General features: G+C 33.8%; 2 protein-coding genes across 2 annotated transcripts in view; both read right to left on the bottom strand.

Annotated features, from left to right (window-relative positions):
• The window catches only part of DST (dystonin), a 570,187-nt gene that overhangs the window by 168,812 nt on the left and 378,927 nt on the right, over nt 1-22,448 (bottom strand). The window contains 6 exon segments of the mRNA XM_074310618.1: nt 281-369; nt 5,249-5,377; nt 16,022-16,120; nt 16,406-16,513; nt 19,170-19,253; nt 20,460-20,622. Coding sequence (XP_074166719.1) covers nt 281-369; nt 5,249-5,377; nt 16,022-16,120; nt 16,406-16,513; nt 19,170-19,253; nt 20,460-20,622 — 672 coding nt within the window.
• LOC141566274 (uncharacterized) lies at nt 5,686-11,984 on the bottom strand. The gene is made up of 3 exons (XM_074310619.1): nt 11,868-11,984; nt 9,072-11,780; nt 5,686-8,324 (listed from the first exon to the last, which is right to left on the bottom strand). The coding sequence occupies exons 2-3, from the start codon at nt 11,709-11,711 to the stop codon at nt 6,417-6,419; spliced, it is 4,548 nt and encodes a 1,515-aa protein (XP_074166720.1). The 5' UTR covers nt 11,712-11,780; nt 11,868-11,984; the 3' UTR covers nt 5,686-6,416.

The raw sequence follows: 22,448 nt of genomic DNA, 5'->3' as shown, positions 1-22,448 counted from the left end.
CTTGATCACCTGTAACTGTTCTGTATCACTCAAAATTCCCACCTATCTTCCTTCCCTTTATATCATTATAGTTTTATAAGGGTTAGTTCTCAGTCAGTAGGAGCAGAAACTGTTGTATCACCTTGCTACAAAAAGCTTCAGCACAGAAGTAAAGCTGGCATCCTTATCACAGCAGCAGCCATATATCTTCTGACTTTTAGTTGCCCTTTCCTCTTGTTTTGCTAACCCTATTTTTCTTTATCTTAAATAATTATAAAGCAACTAATAAAACCCAACATACTTATCACCATGTTTAGCAAGAAACAACTGTATGGTTTGAAGGGTTTCAGATAACTGTTCTTTCCTCGTGGCAATTTCTTCACTGGAAATCTGAAAGAAGAAAATACAGTTAAATCTTCCAGTCAGTAACAACCAATATTACATTTCTTTATTGCCTTACAAGTAGAAAGAGGCTCACTTTTAATTAGATCCAAGATATTTACTTTAGCAGTCAGTGAGGAGGCAACTTTTTTCTAAATTTAATTTTTCAGGAGCAGTCCTTACCTACCAAAATCTGCTGCATTGAACAGAATCTCAGAGGCTATCTACTAGTCCAACTCTTTCATTTTGCAGATGGAAATGAGATCAAAGGAGGCTAAATATTTACATAAGGTCACACTGATAGATCTTTTAACCTTAATGCCTTAAGTGTTAGAGGTGGAATTTGAACCCAAAGCCCTCTGAAACCAGAGTAAAAATATTTCCCTACAAAGAATTTTCTCCAAGAGCTCCCTATACTGATGAAAGCATAGAATTAGATCCTCCTCCCTTCTCCATCCCTGCCCCCCAATCAGCTAGCCAATAATAAATAATAAAATTAATCTATTATTAAAAGACCAAGATTTTGCCATATACTTTCATACTTTCTCACCAAATTACTTCTTAATGAACTTTTCACTGAGCCAAATCAATCTATCATCAAGTACTATTACGTGTTTACTATTCGCAGATGTAACCTTTCATCAACAAAAATACAGTGGGAATGTCATGATGTTGAACCAATTAAATAAAATGTTTCAATATTGTGAGATCATGAAATCTTTCACTTAAGGGGAAAAAACAGACTCAAACATGATGTCATAGCAATTTTAGAAGTACACAAAAGTCTTCTAACCAGCTTTAAATTTGCTTTAAGCCAAAGATATTGGGCATTCTTACATGTGTATGACTCAAGTCAATTCTGCACAGTATTAATCAAAATGTAATTCAAAGTTTTGTTCAGTTTTCACCTATTTACTCTTTGTCCAATTTCAACTCTTAAGTAACTAAGGATAGATCAACTTACTCACAGGTATAAATTCTCATGTCTCACAAGATGCAAAGTTGATAGGATCTTAGAGATCACAATCTTATCCCCTAATTTTACAGATGATGAAACTGAACTCCAGACTGGATAAGCCCAAAGTCACACAGCTAATGAGCAGCAAAGCCAGCATTCACTTCCTAAGCTTTTGACTCCAAGACCAACTTTATTTCCCTCATTCCATAATATTTTCTCAGAATTTAACCTAGTCTCTGCTTAATTTCAGATGTGATTCCTTAATATTTCAATCAGAAACTCACCAAACCCCAGCTATCCTACTTTTACAAGCACTAAGTAATATAATAAATCAAAGCACTGGAGCTGGAATCAAGAAAACCTGAGTACAAATCCAACCTCAAACACTTAGATATATTAATGTATGACCCTGGGCAAGCCATTCAGCCTCTGCCTATCACAGTTTTCTCACCTGTAAAATGGGGGAAACAATAGAACCTCCCTCTATTAATAGCACTACTACCAGGAATGTTGAGAGGATAAAATGTGAAAATACTTGTGGTGTGTTTTGTAAACCTTAGAGTATTACATAAATGCCAGTCATTGTTGTTATTATTAACCATAATGATCACAACTAGTGTACCACTATTTTGTGGCTCACTTTTTAGTGAAATAGCCTCCCAGATCATTATAAAATAGGAAAAGGTTTACACCCTACATACAAAAGTCGTGCTTTTCTGAAGAGTATTAAGTAAACTATTCTAAAAGGCAACAGGAAGGAGAAAGTATGCTCATAACTTTAATTTTAAAGAATTCTTTATAAAGTGAGAGGAAAGAAAAACTTGGGATTTTATAACAAAGATGATCTAGGTAAAAGAGCCTATACTATTGTATACTTTTAATTTAACTAAAATAATAATATAAAGAATTGCAAAAGTGTAATATAGATAACAGCAGACTAGTCTTGGTTTTAGGAAAATTCTACATATTGAAATAATTTACTGCAAGTCATACCATTTCTCTAAATTTGTCTCCTTATCTGTGAAGTGGATATAATAATTCCTTAGCAATGACTCTAAGTTCAAGTGAGATAATATATGTAGCATGCTTTGAAAACCTCATGGGTTAATTATTACTATACTATAAGAAACAACATGATAGATAGAGAATCACTTTGGAATAAAGATCTGGGTTCAAGTCCTATCTCTAAAATAACAACTGTGTTATCAAGGCCATCTCTTAGTGCTCTCAGATAGCTCCCTAAAATTATGAATCACAAAAGAATTGTTTATTTCTGTTCTGGGAAGTATGGTACAGTGAAATGAGGAGTGTTTTACATTATAAATCTGGGTTCAAATCCTCCCTCTGATTCTTTCTGTCTATGTAATTTTGGGCAAAACATTTAACTTCCCTAAGCTTCAGCATCCTATCTGTCAAATAGGGGATTTGGACTAGATAGGCTCTGAAGTCCCTTTCTTCTATAATATCATAAAGTTTTGCTACCATATTTAGACAATGTGGAAGAAAACTTAAAGATATCATTTGATGGTATGTGTTTAGTACTGCCAAGCTGGGAGGAAGATTTGTACAGGAGTTGGACCCCCACAATTGCTTCACTGACAGAAGTTCTCTAATGGGGAAAGAGGCACTTTGAAATTTACAAAGCAATTTTCTTTATTTGTAAATTGTCTATGCATTAACTTAGGTACATCTGTAGTGCTTCTGTAAACTATAAAGAACCATATGAATGTGAACTATGTTGTTCTTCCATCTCTACTTTCTATACTTTTATACTAGCTATCTCTCATGTCTGAAATCTTAACCCTCCTCCCATCTATCTCCTAATATCCCCAGCTCCTTTTAAGATTCAGTTCAAAAGCCACCTTCTGCTCTCCCAGTCACTGACTCTCAGTGTCTGTCTCTAATCTGTCTCTCTATCTTTCTTCTCTTCCAGGAGTTATTAGCCATTTTTGTGTCATGGACTCTTTTGGCAGTCTGGTAAAACTCACAAACCCTTTCTCAAAATATTTTTTAATAAATAATTGAAGGAAATATAATTTCAGTTAGAAATTAGTGAAAATAAAAATGTAACTTTTTTCCATCCAAGTTCAGGGCTTCCCTAAAGATGTCCAAGGTATAACTAATACAGAAATGTTTTACATGATCACACATGTATAACCTATATGTGATTGCTTACCATCTCAGGGAGAAGGGAAGGGAGGAAAGGGATAAAATTTGGAACTCAGAACTCAAAAAAAAGGTTAAAATTGTTTTGACATGTTAAGTGGGGGGAAAATAAAATATATATTAAAGAAAAAGAAGCTCCAAAGTATCTGTGGACTTCAGGTTAAGTATCCCTTTTCTACCATATATCATATGTATCTTTTTGTTTACATGTGGTATCACCCATTAATTTGTAAGCTCTTTGAGAGCAAGGCTTGTTATTTTTATTCATTTTCTTTCCATTCCTAGTACTTAGCATATTAGATTAATAAATCCTTGAGGACAGCTTTACTGATTAAATGATTGCTAAGCAAACAATCCTCAGAAAAATAACTTTGGAAGACTAATTCTGCAATGAAGATTACTCTCACTAAAGCTCCAAGACTTGAAGTCCTTGTGTCAGTAGTTATTAAGTGACAGTGCCAGAAAAATGCTACTTACTCAGCAAGGGAAAAAAATTGCAGTATGATGCCCACAGACTTATGAGAGATGAACAGTAGGAAGAAAAGATAGCACCATAGCTACACTCGGATATAAGTAGCAAATTACAATAGGTACCAATGGAGGACAAAGACCTCATAAATATGATAATCCCAAGTGGGACTAGAATAAACAACTCTTTTGTTAAGAGTTTACTTTAAAAGATTAAAGGATAAGAATTTATAAGAAGTGATTATTTGGGCAGTAATAGCTATTTATATTATGCTTAAAGGTTTTCAAAGTGCTTTCTAGTTATTGTCTCATTGGATCTTCACAATAATCCTTCAAAATATATATCCCTGTGGTTATTATCTCCATTTCAATAGATGGGAACCTGAAAGTCCTAAAAATTCACTGGAAAGAGCAATAGATGTAGAGTTCAAATTGTATCTCTGAAGGTTACTCCTTATATGACTTTGGTATCAGTCTCCTAATCTATAAAATAAGACAGTACATGCCTTCTAAGGACCTTCCCAGCTCTAAGTATATGATCCTATTACTCAGTCAGAATATCAGAGGCAGAATTTGAACTCAACAGTCCTACTTCTTAATTCAGTGTTTTTCTAACTCTATGTTGTGTCTTACAGGACAGTAGGAAATCTAGCATTTAGGGAGTTAAAACATGAACTTTCTAGCCACTAATCTGACCTCTATATTCTCCCTGTAATTAAGATGCTCATGAAAAGTGCATCAACTGATGTCCATGTTCAAAATTACTTTATATTTGCTGTGCTAATTTGCACAATACTTCTCTCTCATCTGGGTCTTTATAACTGACTTTGCATCTCTAGTATCCTTTGATTCTTTATATATGCCTCATGGAAAATTTGGCTTCCTTCAAGACTTATAATAAAGTATCATCCCCTTCAGGATGTCCTCATTCCCCAAGGCATCTAAAACCTTTTACTCTATATGTACTGTTCATGCAACTGTTTATTTACATATTGTCTCCCCAATTAGAATGTAAGCTCCTTCAGGACAGTGACCTTTTTTTGCTTTCTTTTGTATTTCTACTGCATAGCACAGTGTTTGATACATAATGTATATTTAGAATTGTTCCTTACTTTTGCTTTTATTTTTTTTAATCTTTTGATGTTTAGAACTTTCTAAGAACAATAATTCATATCCCAAATATGGTAAAAATCATCTTAATAACTCCATTCGTTTTTATTTTGGGAAGGAAATAAAGTAATTAGTATAATATCTAGGAAGCAGGTATAACCCAAGACAGACACCATGAGTGAGTACCTGCTGCTTTGAGAAGGATGATTTGCCAGCCTTCTCTCCTTCTTTCAATGTCTTGCTAATATTTGACACCCATTTCTGTAGCTCTTTGGCTTTTTCAACATGTTCTTTCTTTTCTTCCTCCAGTGACTTCTGGTAAGCATGAGTTGTGAAAAAATATATTAAAATTATTGAGGTATTAGTTTCTGCTTAGCAAACAAACATGTGAAAATATTGATACCAGGGCTAGTAAAATGTTTTATTCAATGATATAACCATACATACCACATATTATTACACTGTATTAAAGATTCAAGCTTTCTGTGGAAAGAAGGTACCAAATGTTTTTGATGGAAACAAAGATTGTAGATCAATGCTTCAAATCATACCAAAACCTTGCTGAAAGATCAATCTAACTTTCTAATGATTGTTCAATAATGCAAACTACAAATTATGATTTTATTCAAAATCTAAAATCTTTGAATTGCTGCCTTTGCATTAGCATTACATATCAAGTCATTGTTATAGAAGAGTCTTGAATAGATTATCAAGTTAGAGGAATACAGAGCATGTTTACACAAGAAAAATATGAAGATTTCCAGCAATATCTATCAAATATTGAGCCACCACTTTTATCCTCCCCCTTATCAAAATAAATAAATTTAAATTTCTTTTAAGATCTTGAACATAAATGCAATTTCATTAGCTATTTTAAAATGTAATAAAGTTGTGATATGTTAAACAAGAAAACCCAAAATGATTTTATTTTTCAATACAGTCTAAAACTCAGAAAGACAAGTATACAAAAGGCCAGTAGAAGATCTTTATTTTGTTCCTAGTGCTGTTTCTTATGGTTGATCTGAAAATACTGTATCGTTCAGGAAATGAAGCTCCTAGTCTGAGGTCAAGGCTGATAAAGATTAGAATAACTCTGACTGAGAAGTTTTCATGAACTTGGTTGAAACTCATCCTGTTCTTATTTGGTTGTAGACTTGATTTATCCTAGTTAGGTGTACAGAATTAATCTCAAAACTAAATGAAGCCATTTCAATCCTCCTTCAGTAATGGTTATAGTGTTCTAAATGTAACAAACTCTTTTAGACAACAGTTTTCAACCTGACAAGAAAACAGTAGTGAACTGAATGATTTAAAGGAGAAAAGATCCTAAGTACTACCGTAATGTCATTGAATTTTATGAAGAATAGTAGAGACTGGAAATCCCAGACATGAGGGGCTCCGATGCTTCCAGGAGTCTTAGTCCTGTGTGAAAATCAAAATCTGCTTTCTCTAAGGCTTCTTTATACGTCAATTTTCTTTTAGTTTTGGAACATATTATATCCCTGACATGGGGCTTCTGATCTTTAAGCTTTGATGCAGTAAGGACATCAAGGATCCCCTCCTTTAGAGCTTCTTCTATTGACAATCTTGTGTGAGACTGTGGATGGATTAAACCACCTGTCAGGTACTGGAACTCCAAGCATCGGATCCCAAGTTCTATGTTCTGAATACTTGTGCTCATAGCTTCAACCATCGACATAGGCTGGTTAGTGACTGGATGAGTAATCCCTCTGAACACCACCTCACACTGCCGTAGTTGCTGGGCAAATGACTCATCGATTAACCCTTTATGTAAAGCTTCAGTCACCCTAAACTTTTTGCCTGTGAGTGGGTCAATGATTCCACCTGTACTGACTTGAGCTTCAAGACATCTAAGGGCAGTAATTCGATCAATTAAATTCCTACGTGAAGCTTTGAGAACTGAGATCCTTTCACCAGAATCAGATAGCCAGTACCCTGCAACTGGGCTATTTAAATCCTTCTTTGGAACTAATTTGCTCAGCAAAGTATCAGCAAGCTCAGTGGTTGTGATGATGCCTTCCTGACATTTCTTGACCAGAGCTCTGTCAATCACTCCCTGTTCTACTGCCTCACTGATACTAAACTGTAATCCTGTTTTAACATCAGTCAGCAGATGAGAAGTCTTCCCACAGGAATCAAAGAATGTGGCTTCCTTCCATTGGTACTGCTGTCTTGAGAGCTCAAAGTAGGTGTTTTTCTCAATAAGATTTCTTTGAAAAGCTTCAAATGCAGTCAGTTCTGCTCCTGTCTTTATATCTACTACAGAAATTTTCTGAGCTTTTTCTACAGAAAGATTGGAAATTTTCCTTTCTCCATATGGAAGTAAGAAGCATTTACTGTCTATGTCAAAGACACACATTCTCAATAGTTCTGAGTAGTAGAGAGCTTGTTTATTATTAGGGTTAGGGAAAGCCCTAGTGTTGCTTGATGGCTCATGTAAAAATTGTAAAATGGCATTATTCAGCAATCCCAGCTGCACAGCTATTTCTGGAGGCACTCGAACACTTCTCACAGGATCAATGACTCCCCCACATGCAACTTGGGCCTCCAGAATATGCTTTCCTTTTTTTCTTTCAAGAAGCCTGCTCTCAATAGCTTGAAACACTGACAACTTCTTTGAACCATGTAGATATCCTAAGACTGCCTTTTCAGCTTCAAGGAGCTGGTTTTTGAATTCATTATCAACAATCCCCTTAATAAATGCATTCTCTACAGAATATTTCTGTCCTGAAATGGGATCAATAATAAAGCCTGTTGCTGCTTGAGCTTCCAAAAATGCTAAAGCCAAGGCTTTATCTATGATTATTTTCTTTGCTGCTAAGGTGAATGTCATTCTTTCTTTGGTAGACTCCAAATAGAGTCCTGCAATTGCAGTGGATTTAGTCAAAAACTTGCTTAGACTTTTCTGAATGTCTTCCACAGACTTGAGACCAAGGCGCAACTGCTCAAGTGTGCCCATGTCAAGAAGCTTCACCTCAACCAACTGCCTAGCAGTTACCATGTGTTGGAGACCCTGAAACTTAAATTCATTATCTTTGTCAGAACACTCATAATTTCTGTTAACACTGTGGAAATTCTCTTGTTCTAAATTAGTAGAATTCAACTTAGGTAATTCTTTCTTGAATCCATCTGAGGTTCTGAATATTTCAAGTATTCGCTCTTCATGATCTGGAACTAGGTCTTTTTCTTGCTTTAATGTTGTGACTTCAACATGCATATCATACTGCTTGTTCTTAGCTATCTGTAAACAGGAATTTGTAAAACAGTAAGGAATTGATCTGATAAGAATTGTATTCACCCATTATCCAAAAACCTTCCCTCAAAGAACAGCAAGCAGAATAAAAATTGTAGAAATTGTAAAGAAGATAGGTTATGATTAATAATATAGATCTAGATTTGGAAGAGTTCTCAAAAGTCATCTAATCTAACACTCTAACACATGCAGATAAGGAAACTGGGGTTAATAAGTGACTTACTCAACTCACACACACAGTAAATATAAAAGGAAACATTTAATTCCAGAACCCGTGATCTTTTAACTGTATCATATTTCCCTTATAGAAATGGCTTACTAGAAATAAAAAGTCTGAAATTTTCTCATCATCCCAATTTTTGAGATTAAATGACTAAAATAAAATCTATTTACATTTCAAATCAGTAATTACTTTGGTGGTTACTTCTTAGTTTTTCCTTGTTTCGACATTTTACAAAATGTGGATTCTTAAAACCCTAGGAAAATTCATTATATATCTGCATATGTTTAATCTTAATGCTTTTAAAAATACATCTAAAATGCAAACAAATATACCAAATATTGGGAAAGTGTAGCAGCCTTTTTTTCCCAACTAAAACCACAAAGTAGTAACTGGATGACTAAATGATAGCTGAATGAATATTTTTGAAAAACCAATAGAGTACTAAAGAAAACAGGGGAGAAAGAGGAAAGTGACTTATAAATACTTAATAGTTGACAGAAAGTAGAATATACCTCCAAGGGTTTCATGAGTTTCACCAGTTCCATCTCAGAGATGTCATCTTGATATTTAACAGGTGATACCGAATTGTATAGAGCTTTGTCTCTTATCTTTTCCGATAATCTTGTAATTGGGTTTGTTTCATCAAAAGTTATCTGTAACTCAGTACTTGTCTGAGAAAAATACTCAGAGTAGCATTGTTGGCTTTTTTCTTCCTCTAGTGTAGCTCTTGGCAACCGGAACTGCACTTCTTTAGCTATCTGTTGAGCACCTTTATGGAGCCTTTTATCATCCAGCTGTTCACTTGGAAAACCTTTTGATTCCCAACTCATCAAAGGAGATTGTGCCTTTTGCTGAAGTTGTTCAATTCCCCTAGAGGACAGGTCGCCATAATATTTATATTCATTTACTTTCCTTTCAAAGTCTGGTTTGAAACTACAATCTTTAGTCAATTTTTTTTTCTGGATCTCACTTTGAAGCAAAATTAACTGATGCTCGTGTTCCTTTATCTGCTGGTCCATTTTTTGCTTCAAGTTTGCAACCTCATGTTTCTGTGCCATCAGCTCCTCCTCGAGTTTACGACATTTTTGATAATGATGTGCTTCCATATTCTTTCCTTGCTGCATTTGCTCTCGATATTGTTGAAGTCTTCCTTCTAATTCTTTAATATCTGTTTCATATAGCTTAGCATTCTCTTGGGCTATACAGTTTTCTCTCTGAAGAGACACGAAATCAAGTTTTATGCCTGAAAGATCATTTTCAGTAATGACTTTCGAGTCCATTAATTTTTCTACTTTCTTCCTAAATTCCTCTGCAGAGCGTTTGAACTTAGCAGATTCTTCCTGAAACAGAACCATCTTTTGGTGTGCCATCTGCTCCTCTATAGTCTTTAGGTGTAATTCATTTTGGACTTTCTTCAACCTATTATTTAACTCCTGCACTTGGGCTTCCTGGAACTGGACCTTCTTCTCACCAAGTCTTTTTTCCTCTTTAGATGCACTCAGTTCAGCACTCAGATTTCTAACCTCCTTCTCAGTATTCTGGATAATAATGTCCTGCTGGTCACACTTCTGCTTAAATTCATTAACCAGACTTTGCGTTTTTGCCAAGTCTTCTTCCAGACATTTGATTTTCCTAATGAAGTCTTGTTCTGTTTTTGTCTGCTTGTGCAAGTGTTCATTTGTGTTACGGAGCTGTTCTTTAAAACTGTTTGCCTGATTTTTTAGGATCTCACATTTTTGCTGAATAGTTTGCTTCTCCAGCACAATTTTCTCTGAGTCTGATTGAATTCTCTGCATCATCAATTTTGTTTCATTATTCTGTCTAGTGAGCTCATCCACTTTCTGTTTTAACATCTCCGCTGACTCGTTACTTTTTTCCAAGTCTTCATTAAGTTTCTGGATTTTTTCATTATTTTCTTTTTCTGCTTTCATATTTTGAAGTAATTGTTCATGACTTTTGTCAAATATTTCTGTCCGGATATGTTCTGATTTCCCTAGACAGGTTCTTGCTCTTTCTTCAGCTAATGCCTTCTCGTGCTGGAGAGTGGAGACCTTGGAATTCAAATGTTGAATGTTCATTTCAGCTAGTGCCTGAGCTTGAGTGATGTGGTCCACTTCTCTTTTCAGCTTCCCCTTTTCTTGGTGGAGATTTTCCAATTCCACTTGATAATGATGTTTTATTTTCTTTAAGTCATTAGCTTCTTGCATTACTTCTTGAGCTTTATCCGTAGTTTGGTTCAATTGCCTACTAAGGTCTTTTAACTGTCTAGAGTAGCTCTGTTCTACTTGGTTTTTCTTCTCCAATTCCAATTTAAGGCACCTTAATGTGTTATTTGTTTCATCTAACTTTTCTTTGAGCAAACGAGCCTTTTCCTCAGATGATAACTTTTGAAGTTGAAGGGCATTCAGCTCATATTTTAGTTCTCCTACCTCCTTTTCAGCCTTTTTGTTGGCAACAGTAAGTTCATGGACTTGATGCTTCAGTTCATCAGCTTTCTGTTTTCCTTGTTTATCCTGTATTATTGCACAAGTTGGCAATATACTTTCTCCACAAGAAAGCTGGATTTCTGTTATTTTTCTCCTGGCTTCAGATTCGATTTTCTGCTTTTCTTGCAACTGCTTTTCTGCAACTTTCTTTTGAAACGCAAGGTCTCCTTCCATTTGCTTTATCAGTTTCAAGAGTTCTTCCTCACTCTCCTTTTTTCTTCTTAGTTCTGCCATCAATATGCTTTTCTGATGCTCCAAATCACTGAGACTTGTGTCTTTCCTTTTAAGACGGTCTTCCAAGGTCCTTCTAGTAATTGTATGCTCCTCTAACTGCTGCCGGAAATTCCTGAGGTTTTCCTCCACCACAGCTCTCTTTGCTTCTGCCTCTGATGTCAGCTTCTTCACACGCTCTAACTCTTGTTCTGCTGCTATCTTCTCCTTCACAATGTTCTCAAGTTCATAGCGATATTGTTTTGCTTCGCTCTCAGCCTTTATTTTCTTTAAAGCAATATCTTCCACATTTCTCTGCTGCTTTCTCAGCTCATTTTCTGCAGCTGCCTTTACCCTGGGGAGTTCTTGTTCTACCTGGAATTTCTGCTTTCTTAGCTCATCTAACATTTTCTCTAACTCACTAATCTTTCCTGTGAGTTTGTTGTTCTCCACCATTGTTGCTTTCTGTTGCTGAAGAAGCTCTGAATAGGCTCCATGTTCAGATGTCTCCTTACATCTTTTAATCTATAAGAAATTTATTAAAAATATCAAGTCTGTTCTGCTACAATTATAGCCCAGAATATCAGAAGCAAAGCTCATCAAAGTACTTACAAGCCAAGGATGCCAAAGTGTAGAATAAGCCAATACCACCACCACCAGTACCAACACCAACACCACATCCAGATAGGAAGCTTCATAAAATAACCATTAGTTGCAAGAAGAAACACCCTTCATGAGAGGAATTCATAATACATGAAAAAACTGTGAATGTTTTTCTCTAAGAAATTATTTTCTTAAAACATTGGTAATAAATAGACTCTTAAAATTGGGAGGGACCTTAGTGAATATTTAGCCTAAACTCATTTTGCAAATAACAACCATAAGTGAGCTCCAAAGAGTTTAAGAAGTAATGTGTCCAAGGTTCAGAGTTAGCCTCTTAATCCACAGTCCAATGTTGCAGTTATAAACCACAGTAATCTTCCGTTAACAAAACAGGTTATGCTAAATATAAAGAACAACATAGCTTGCAGAAAGAAAATAAATATAAAGAATTCAGCATTTATTAGCCAGTTCTGTGAAAAGCAAAACATATATCTTATTTTTGATTTCTTTAAATTAAATAAAATACAAAAGCTTAAAAATAATCTAGAGATTAGGAAATACTCATGACATATAGCTAGGTCCAAATTGTTGTGAATAATGAATCCGTAGGAGTAGTTAACACTATTTGAATTTGCATAGAATATTTCCATTGAATTAAGCAATGACCATGTATATAACTATAACATTGAATGGTGAGAATCTAAATACCTGAGAATATTTCTGGAGATTCATTATTCACACTAATCTGGATCCAACTAAACCTGGTAGGAGAGAAGGAAAAGAATAATAAAAAAAAAAAAACCAACTATGCAATTTCTAAAGTCTAAATCCTTTACCAGATGTGCTCCTTATATCAATAAATTTGCTAATGCAAAGGCAGTCATAATCCCTGATATCTGCTTTTTTTAATAATCATGTTTGTCTTTTATATTATTAGAGATTCTTTTTTTTGTGATGGATATGAATTCTAATCTATTCTGAATCCAGGTACTTTTGCCATTTTTTTCTTATACAATAAGATTTGCTAAACAGATTTTTTTTTTTTTACTTATGGTTTCAGCTCCAAAGTGCGACAAGAGATAAGAATATTAAGTTCTATTTCATAATACTATTTAAAATAATGTTGGAGTGATCTGATATTTACATAATATGTGAAACACAAAGTGAAGTGATTTAGATTTGTTAATTTTATGCAATTAACATAAAATCATTACTATGTATATCAAACTTGATTACAGATTCAAAAATTCATCTAAACTAGAACTTTTGGTCATTTTTTTTTGCCTAGGAGCCTGTATATCTTATAACAATGTAATTATAGAGGTTTTTTGCCAACTTAAGTATAATATTTCCAAATTTTCCAAGGGCATCTTAACAACCCCCCATTAAATAATTTTCTAGGAGATCTAGAAGGCTCATTACAACATGGAAATGACCATAACTTCTCAAAAGCTGCATCAATTAAGCCAAAGTACTGGGAGACCATTCCAGATTAAAAACTTGGAGGACAAATCTGGTGAAACTCTAGGGCTACTATTGTGAAATCAGTTAAATGCAGGGAGGCTAATCATCAGACTAGTCTCCAGTTAATGACTTTTTTCATTCCCAGCAACACATAAAGACAGCCAATCTATGTAAACCCATACCTTGGGAAATTTGCAAGCACGAGATCTTTTTTCCTAAATGTTGAATTATTTTAAGTAGTATTCATATGAAACAAAGCCCTAAAGTAGTCTAGTAATGTTTTTTATGGTGGTAGCAATGAAGGCCTTCATTTGAGTAAAACAAATATTACATTGTCTAAAACTCCCACATTCCAGCAAAGAAGACCTATCATAAATGCAATTTTTCATGGTTCTATTAAAAAAAAAAGACTTTAGTGTCTTGCCTCTCATCTTTTGAGTTACTTTTTCAACAGTTCATATTTTAAAGTAAAAAAAAAATCTCAGTTTGGGGTGGGAAAATAGAAGAGGAAGTAGAAACAAACTTGCTTTATTTTGGCCTAATTATTTGCAGCAAGTTCAAAAAGAGTAATAGATTATTCTATGGAAGGGACCTCTGAAACCATGAGGTTCAACTCTCTGATTTTGTAAATAAGAAAACTGAGACTGTGAAATGGCAAAAATTGTCCAAAATTATACAGTGAGAAAAGAGATGAAATATGAACCTATCTCTAAATATTTAAATATTGTACATGTTCCTTCCACTAATCTATAACACTTTATCTTTTAAATATGTTTTCTGAGTTTAAAATGACCATATTTATAGATACAATGCACAAGTTAATAAAATTTTAGGAATATTAAAGACTACCATATAAGTTCTGAGGAGAATAGGATAATTGCATATATTTGAAAACAGATATAGTTCATAAATGGGGAAAGGAAAATTAAATTATTTTTCATAGTGTGTGAGAAACTATTCACATAATCAAGGTGTGTGGGCAATATTTGAAAAAGTAGCATCTTAAAATGTAAAAATTGAGAGAAAATTATTAATATTCCATTACAAAGATTTTAAATGTCACCTTGTTAATTTGACTACAAAGCAAAGCTAATTACACTATTTTGTAGTTAAACTTGTTAATAATTTTGTTGCAAAAGAAAGGTGTGTCAACTCAGAACAGACCAAAATAGTTATGAAGATTGTCGTACTCTCAGAAAGAAACTCACTTCTACCAGAAATTCATTAACTATTAAAAATACCTTTTTGTTCTCTTAGGGGATAGAAATGGGGGGAAAGAATTTTCCAGCATAAAATCATCCTTAGAATTTGAACGAATAAGCCAACTTGAGAGAACTTACTGAGAAAATCAATACTACACACATTCATCTTTTAAATATAGCTACTCATCATACTATCTTTGTCTGTTCTGAGATAAATTTCAAACAGAATCCCCAGAAAGAAAGAAAGAAATAAAGCACAATAGACTTTCAAAAGTAGACAATTCTTTCATATGCATAGATTTTAAAAATATAATGGTTTAGTTGAAGTAATTCACTTCGGTAAAGTTATCTAAAAGTCTATTTATTCTATACTGTATCATATGCCCTATTAAAAAAATTGATCTAATAGTTCTTAAAAAGTATCACAGAATTGCTTTATAACACCATCTGTTTTTTTTCCAAAATTAATAGCTTATGTTTTTATGCTTTTTTTTCTTTGAAGGTCTGACTGCATTAAAAAAAAATGACTCAAAACCACATACACACAAATGTCTCTGTGTTATTTTACTGAGACACTATAATGACAGTAAATGTATTTTGAACTTCAAAGAAATTTTGCCATGAGAAAGTATAGGAGGAAAACATCAGCAAACAGATTTAAACTATAACCACAGTTACACACATAAATTAATTCTAATAATCCCTAATCCTAAATTACAGATGACTACTTTCTATCTGATAAAGTTAGAAACAGTCTAGAAACAGTTAAACCTCCTTTTATTTCTACTATTGTTAAATGATTACTCATTTCATGCCCACCATTCCTAAGGATAAATTACTCTTTTTGCCTTGAAAAATATGACTGGGCTATTAATTTATTTTTGTCTTCTTCATAATATTAAGGTGAGGAATAAATAGTGAATATCTGTAGTCTCAGTAGTTTTATTGTTTATTTATGTTTATTTATCTTAATATCTATATATTTTCTTAATGCATTTTATTATATCTGTCATATTTAGATCCAATTAATCTCTTATTATCAGATTAAAATGATTATAAGTGTAATAAATAGAAAATTATACCTTATAAGAATGTCCTAAAGCTGAACCTCAAATAAATTCTGATAAATAAGAATTATATTCATGAAAAACATCTGGAAAAAGTATTTATTATATTCAATACTGGCTTCTAAGAAAATGAGCTAAAAAAAAATGAACCATTGTAGGGGAATGTTGCTGCTAATATAAAGCCATGCTGTAGTAGAAAATCACATCCAGTTAAAAAATTACTCTAATCATGATTTTCTGACACATATCCTTAGCTTTCACCATAATTAATTTCTGGAACTTTAAAGACTCTACTATTTGCAATCATCTGTTAACACTAAAGTCTTTAATGAAAAAAAATTAATATTCTAGTTTTTATTAAACTCACATTAAGACTCACAACCGTATTTATTTCTTTTGAAAAAAATTTCCTATTAAATTAAAAAGTTACCTCTTCCTCTTCCAGTCTTTTCAAAGAATCCCCAGCAAATTTAATATATTGAGTCATTAGAGTAACCAAAGCTGTGTAGCGGGTTCTTAAGTCCATGAACTGTCAAAAATAACACATACACAAAAATGTAAAATTACAATTATTCTTATTAACTTTAATAGCATTCAAATAATGCTATAAAATATTAGCCCAACTTTCAGATAAATTCCCCTGCAATAACTCACAAGAATTTATTCAGTACTGATATTTGATATTTTTCAAATTCAATTGTGCATTTTCCTAAGGATTCTTTTTCAAATCTGTAACTGTTAAGAAATCTTCAATAAAATATTTAGATTTATCATCTATTAGCACGAATCAGTCTGTTTAAAACATCTCCATTACCTCCTGGATGATGAGGTCAGCTGAGCTCTGCATCCTTCTACGTTTCACTGGGGATTTCTGCTGTGAGTCAACCATGGCCCGATAGGTCATTGTCTGCAATTCATAGTCCTATGTAATGAAGTCAAACAATTAAGTTTATAAAAAACAAACCAACTTGGTAGGACTTTGAATTAACTAAAGCAATTCTCAAAAACATGATTCTATACTTTATCAAGAATACCAAAAATAGAGGAGGCAGAGTTAGGATAGTGGAGTAAAGTCAGGGAGTCACTGAGCTCTCCCCCAACTGCTACAAATTTACTTAAATAATAATAATCAATTTTAAAAATTATATTATATAATATGTAATTAATAATAAAAATATATTACACATAATAAGAAATAAGAACTCTCAGCAAATTTTACAGCCTCAGAACATACAACTAGTGGAACATTTTCTAGCCAAAGACAGCTTAGAAGATCAGCAGGAAACATCTGTGGTACCAGGATGGGAATCCAGCCCTCAGTACCAGCTGCAGCCCAGTTCCCAGCACTAGCAAAGCAAGAATGGGCTTCAGGCATCTTAATCAGCTACAGTAAGTACTGGAGATTTATAAACCTCTCAACTCAGAGATACCAAAAATGATGTAGAAGGAAAGGTTAGTCAGTAGGGTGAAAGGACCTAGTTTCCTAGGCTAGGTCCTAGGGCTGGTTTCCTAACCAGCAATAAGGAATGGGTTTGGGTGGTAATGGCAGTTTCCAGATGCCTCGGATTATAGGACATCTCCTTACTAGCACTGAAGGAGGACTCTATTGTTTTAACACACTATAGAACTTATAGCCATAATGGAGCAGGAATACTCCTCACAGTTCCAGAGCAGAAAAGAATGCTTGTGGTCAAATCCCTAAAAGGCTCTCTGAAAAATAGCTTTAGACAGTACACCCTCCAGCTTGGAAACTTAGCCCTACTTTAACAAAGATCTGAAAGCCAAGGAATATACTGGGAAATGAGCAGACAACAGAAAAAGATTCTGACCATGGAAAGTTACTATGTGTGACCAGAGTTCAAAAGGTATTTGAAAAAGGAAGGAGGAAGGAAGGAAGGAAGGAAGGGAGGGAGGGAGGGAAGGAGAGAAGGAAGGGAGGAAAGGGAGGGAGGGAGAGAGGGAGGGAGGAAGAAATTTATCTTAGCCTGCAAGCAAGTAGGAGAGGAAAGAGACTCAGTAAAAGGGGGTAGATGATAAAAGGAAGGACATATTGGAAGAGGGGCTGATTAGAAGCAAAACACTTTTTGAGGGGGATCAGGGTGAAAGGAAAGAGAATAAATAGATGGGAAATATAGTTATCCACAGAAACTGGGAAAAGAATTTTGAAGCAAGTTTCTCTGATGAAGGTCTCATTGATGAATGATCAAAAGATATGAACTATGCCCAAAGGGCTATAAAATCATGCATATCATTTGCTTAAATAATACCACTACTGGGTATGAGTCCCAAAAGAGATTTATAAAAAGAAAAGGACTTGTATATACAAAAATATTTATAGCAGCTCTCTTCTCAGGGGAAAGAATTAAGATATAGCTGAATAAGTTGTAGTATATGATTATGATTGTATATTATTATTCTAAGGGAAATGATGAGCAGGATATGCCCACAAAAACCTGAAAAGTGCTCCACAAACTCACACAAAGTGAAATGTACTTTGTATAAAGTAATAGCAATGTTGTGAGATGATCAGCTGTGAATGGTTTTGCTATTCCTATCAGTACAATGATTCATGACTACTCTAAGGACTTATGATGAAAAATACTATCCTGAGAAAGAATTGATTATTTCTGAATACAGATTGAAGCATACACTATTTTTTTTAACTTTATTTTTCTTGAGGGTTTTTTTCTTTAAGGGAGGGTGGGAATCTATGTCTTCTTTTACAACATGAGTTTTATGGAAATGTTTTGCATAACCTACAAGTGTCTTCTTAAAAGGCGATGAGGGTGGGGAGGAAGAGAGAAAATCTAGAACTCAAAATTTTAAAAACAAATGTAAAAATTTGCTTTACATGTAATTATGGAAAATAAAAATATTAAAATACAAAAAGAACACCAGAAATAAAATGTAGTGCAGCTGCTAAATTTTAAGTTAAGAGCATAGTACAAAAATATACTTTTTTAAGAGTTCTAGTCTGAGAATTATTCCTTCTATGGCATCACAGTCCTGGACATATAGTCAGTGAAGTCTTCAAGTCACTGGGAAATAAGTCCATTTCTTCCCAGTTTCTTAAACTATAAAAGTCACAAAAAATTTAATGCAGTTTTTAGCTTTAATAACCACTATTTATAATTTAAATCTTCACTAAAACTTTGGACCGCCTATATTTAGCCACAGTATCTCCTTTTCTCTGACTAATAGAACTAGAGATAACCAATTTTTTTACTCCGGTGGAGTGTTATACCATTAGGGAAGGAGAAGCATCAGAATTATTTTATGTCAGTACCATATCCTGGAATGCTCCAACTATGCTGAGACAGAACAGCAAAGATAACATGACAAAAAGATTTATCATCATGAACTTTAAGTCAGCTTTGGTGGAAAGAACCAACCCATTGGAAAAATTTATCTTCTGAATTAAATATAAACAATGGTACTGAATAAAGGAGCATTGCCTAAAAATGGGCATTGCTTTGTTGTGTAAAGAAGAAAAGATTTAAACATCACCATTCAGAGTATTGTAATGAATCACATAATTGATACCAAATCTGACTCAAAAATGCTACAATATCTCTTACCTTCACAGCAGTTGCATACTGTTCTGAATATTTTTGGCACTCATCCATCTTGTTCTGTTTCATTTCTATTTCAGATACTAGCATCTATAAGCAGAGAAATTATTTAGGAGAAAATAATAATTTAACAGAAACAATTTAAACAAGAAAAAATTAGCATTAAAACTTCTTTTCAATTTGCTGGAATAGTATCAAATCAATTACTGCTATAACCTCTTAATTTAACACTTTAGCTCCTTTACTCCCATTGTAATTTATATGTGGGTAGAGTAGACAATCTCTTAAAGAACTTAAAAACAATTTTAATTTTCCCTGGAACTAAAGGAATGGAACTTGAGAAGACAATATATGCAGTGGCAAAAAAAACAAAAACAAAAACAAAAACAAAAAACATTCTTCCTTTAGTAAACTCCTCATTCAATCTCATCATGTCAAATATGGACACAAAGGAATAAAAGGTTGAAAATTATTGGTACATGGTCCATTACAATCTGCATTTATGAAGCCATAGCACTGGTAATTCTAATACTTTTCTCTAACCCAAGAATCCATCTACCCATAACCCAAATAGATGTCCTTTGGTCAAAGCATTTCACCAAAAAGAAAATATTCTATTGATATCAATAAGCCAAGTTTTGTGTAAAAAAAAAAAATGAAATTGTACCAAGCTGAGGAAAGATGAGAGATCTATCTTAGTCCGGGATCAACAGTTCCAAAACACTGGAGATCCAAAGTGCAAAATTAACCTTGGTACTAATACAGCCTCAAGGGTTTTCAAGACTACATATTTTTCATCTTCTTTGAATAATTCCAATCTGAATTTCCCTCCTCCTCCTCCTATCCAGGACTAAGTAGAACTAATCAGTCTTCAAGGATGAGACAAAGACATTGATCTCTCCAACTATACCGTTTAGTTTCTTGCCTTTCACAAGTTTATTTATCAAAAGCTGTTTCTCATATGCAGGGTCCCTGTTTGTAACATAGGTAGAGCACAAAAGCAAAGGATTTCAACACTTGTGTCTTACTTGGCTGTTTCTATTTAAAAGCCATTTAGATGTGCTTCCTGGTTCTCTGTATTTAAATCTAGCAACAGATTTGAAAATTAATTTTTTTGTAAAATGTCATGTTTGAATAGAGTCCATTTCGATTTACTGACCAATCCATTACTTAAAGGTATAGAAAATTGTGTTTCTTTAGGAAACTGGAGGCGGATATTGGGAGGAAAAAATGAGAAGTTTTATTAAACTATTAAAATAGTCACAGATTTGTTATATGAGACTAATTTTTTCATACCTTCTGTTGATTCAGTTGTGTTGCCAATGTTTTACTATTCTCAGGTTGGTTTTCCTGAATCTTTCTCTGAGTATCTTCAACATGCTGAATCCAATCATCCAGAGGATGATATGTATCCCTATAGTACTTCAGAGATTTGCCAATAGCTTCCAAGTCACGTAATCTTAGTTTCATTTAAGAAAAAAGAATTATCAATAAAAAATTAGTTTGAAACTTCCAAAGATATCCATGAATAATAACATTTAAAGCTTCTCGATAGAAAAAAGTCAAAACTATGTAGTTTTGGCCTATTGTTATTAATTAGTATTTACTGAATACTCACTACAAGCATGATTTAATCAACTAACTGTGTTAAAACTGACCACGTAGTAAAAAACGTAATTCACTAAAGTGAGGAAAAATAATATTTGGTTCCAGGACAAGATCTTAGTTACTTTAAGCAAATCATATTTACACTTCAATTTTCATAGCTTTAAAAAAGGTAATCCCCATGTTTATGTGCCTTGTGAATAACAACCATTTTCATTTTTGTGCTAGTATTCTTCCAAGAAATTTAATTCATATTATCAGTATTTAAAGGTTTTCCTGATTCTCTCACTTAGCTGCCACTCAAACTCTGCCCCTACTAAAATTACTTTGTAAATGTTGTATATATGCTTGTACAGTTTCTTTCCCCTCATAAGAAATTTATCATTATTGTCTTTTTAACCCAAGACTTTGCATATTACCTATTTTCAAAAATGAGCTAATATATGCAAATCCCTTTGCAAACCTTAAAGTACTATAAATGTTAGCTATTAGTAATGATAGTATATATACTTAATAAATGCTTATTGATGGATCAAGGGTTTAGAGGATGAGAGAAGATGCTATTCTGCTTATTTAAATTACTCAAAAACTAACTATGCCTCTCATTTCTTTTTCTTTAACTGAAATGAAACACAACCCATATGATTTTTTCCCCTTTTGTTAACTCAATTATTTTAAACCATAAATTCATCACCTATATAAGGAAAAGGTCTATACTGTTTCTTAGTCATATACCAAATATTTAATGGCCAAAGTTTCCCATTGCCAACTCAGTAGTCTTGATTTGCCAATGAGCTCAGATGGCTCAGGAGAAGAGAGAGAAGCTGGTGACTTTGCACAACCCTCCCTCACTTAAATTTAATTCATTTGCAAGTCATGACATCTCCTTCCTGATGTCATGGCCCTGTTCAAAAATGAAGGACAAACAAAACCTGTGAACAATAGTAGCTGTCCCATTAGGGACCCAACTGGCCAGTTCTAGTTGGATACAGCAGCTCTTTTCCTTCTTTTCTTTTTTCTTTCCCACTTTCTTTCCCTACTTCCTTCCTTCTCTTCCTCTTCTCCCTCTGAACAAATAGGGAATTATAACCTTACACCTTGTAGGTATTCTGCCCAAAGGAATATACATTTTGATCACTGAAGCCTGGCAGGATATCTTAGGATTTATAGGCTAGATTTATTTTTGATATTTCATGCCTTAAACCCAGATCACCCAACCTGTCACTGATTGGTCAACAATAGGTCACAATCCAAGCCTTACGTGGTTACTGTTTTAATTCTGATAACTCAGAGTGAGTGTAAAGAGCAATTGTTTCTGCTTTGGCCAGAAACCTTAAAAGTCTTCCCCTCACAGATTAATTTTTGATAGCTAAAGGAGGCCATTTTTGCCTCATTTTTATCTTAGTCTTAATGACTTAATGGACATTGTCACTTAAAAAGGCCAGAGACTCACACTGCTTCCAAGGATATTTCATGTCTTCCTGCTCTATATCTTGCCATTAGACCTAGATGACTCCAAGAGAGCAAGAGAGGCTGGTGAGTTTGCACAGTCCTCTCTCACTTAAATCTAATTTATTTACAAGTCATGACCTCTTCTTGATGCCACGGTCCTCTTCAAAAATGAAGGACAAATAATAGTGCCAGAACAATGTTTTCTTCATGAGACATTGTATATTTTTA

The sequence above is a fragment of the Sminthopsis crassicaudata genome, chromosome 4, assembly GCF_048593235.1.
Source record: "Sminthopsis crassicaudata isolate SCR6 chromosome 4, ASM4859323v1, whole genome shotgun sequence".
Classification (NCBI taxonomy): domain Eukaryota; kingdom Metazoa; phylum Chordata; class Mammalia; order Dasyuromorphia; family Dasyuridae; genus Sminthopsis; species Sminthopsis crassicaudata.
The sequence above is the reverse complement of the archived record's forward strand: the minus strand, read 5'-3'. Positions and strand labels throughout refer to the sequence as shown.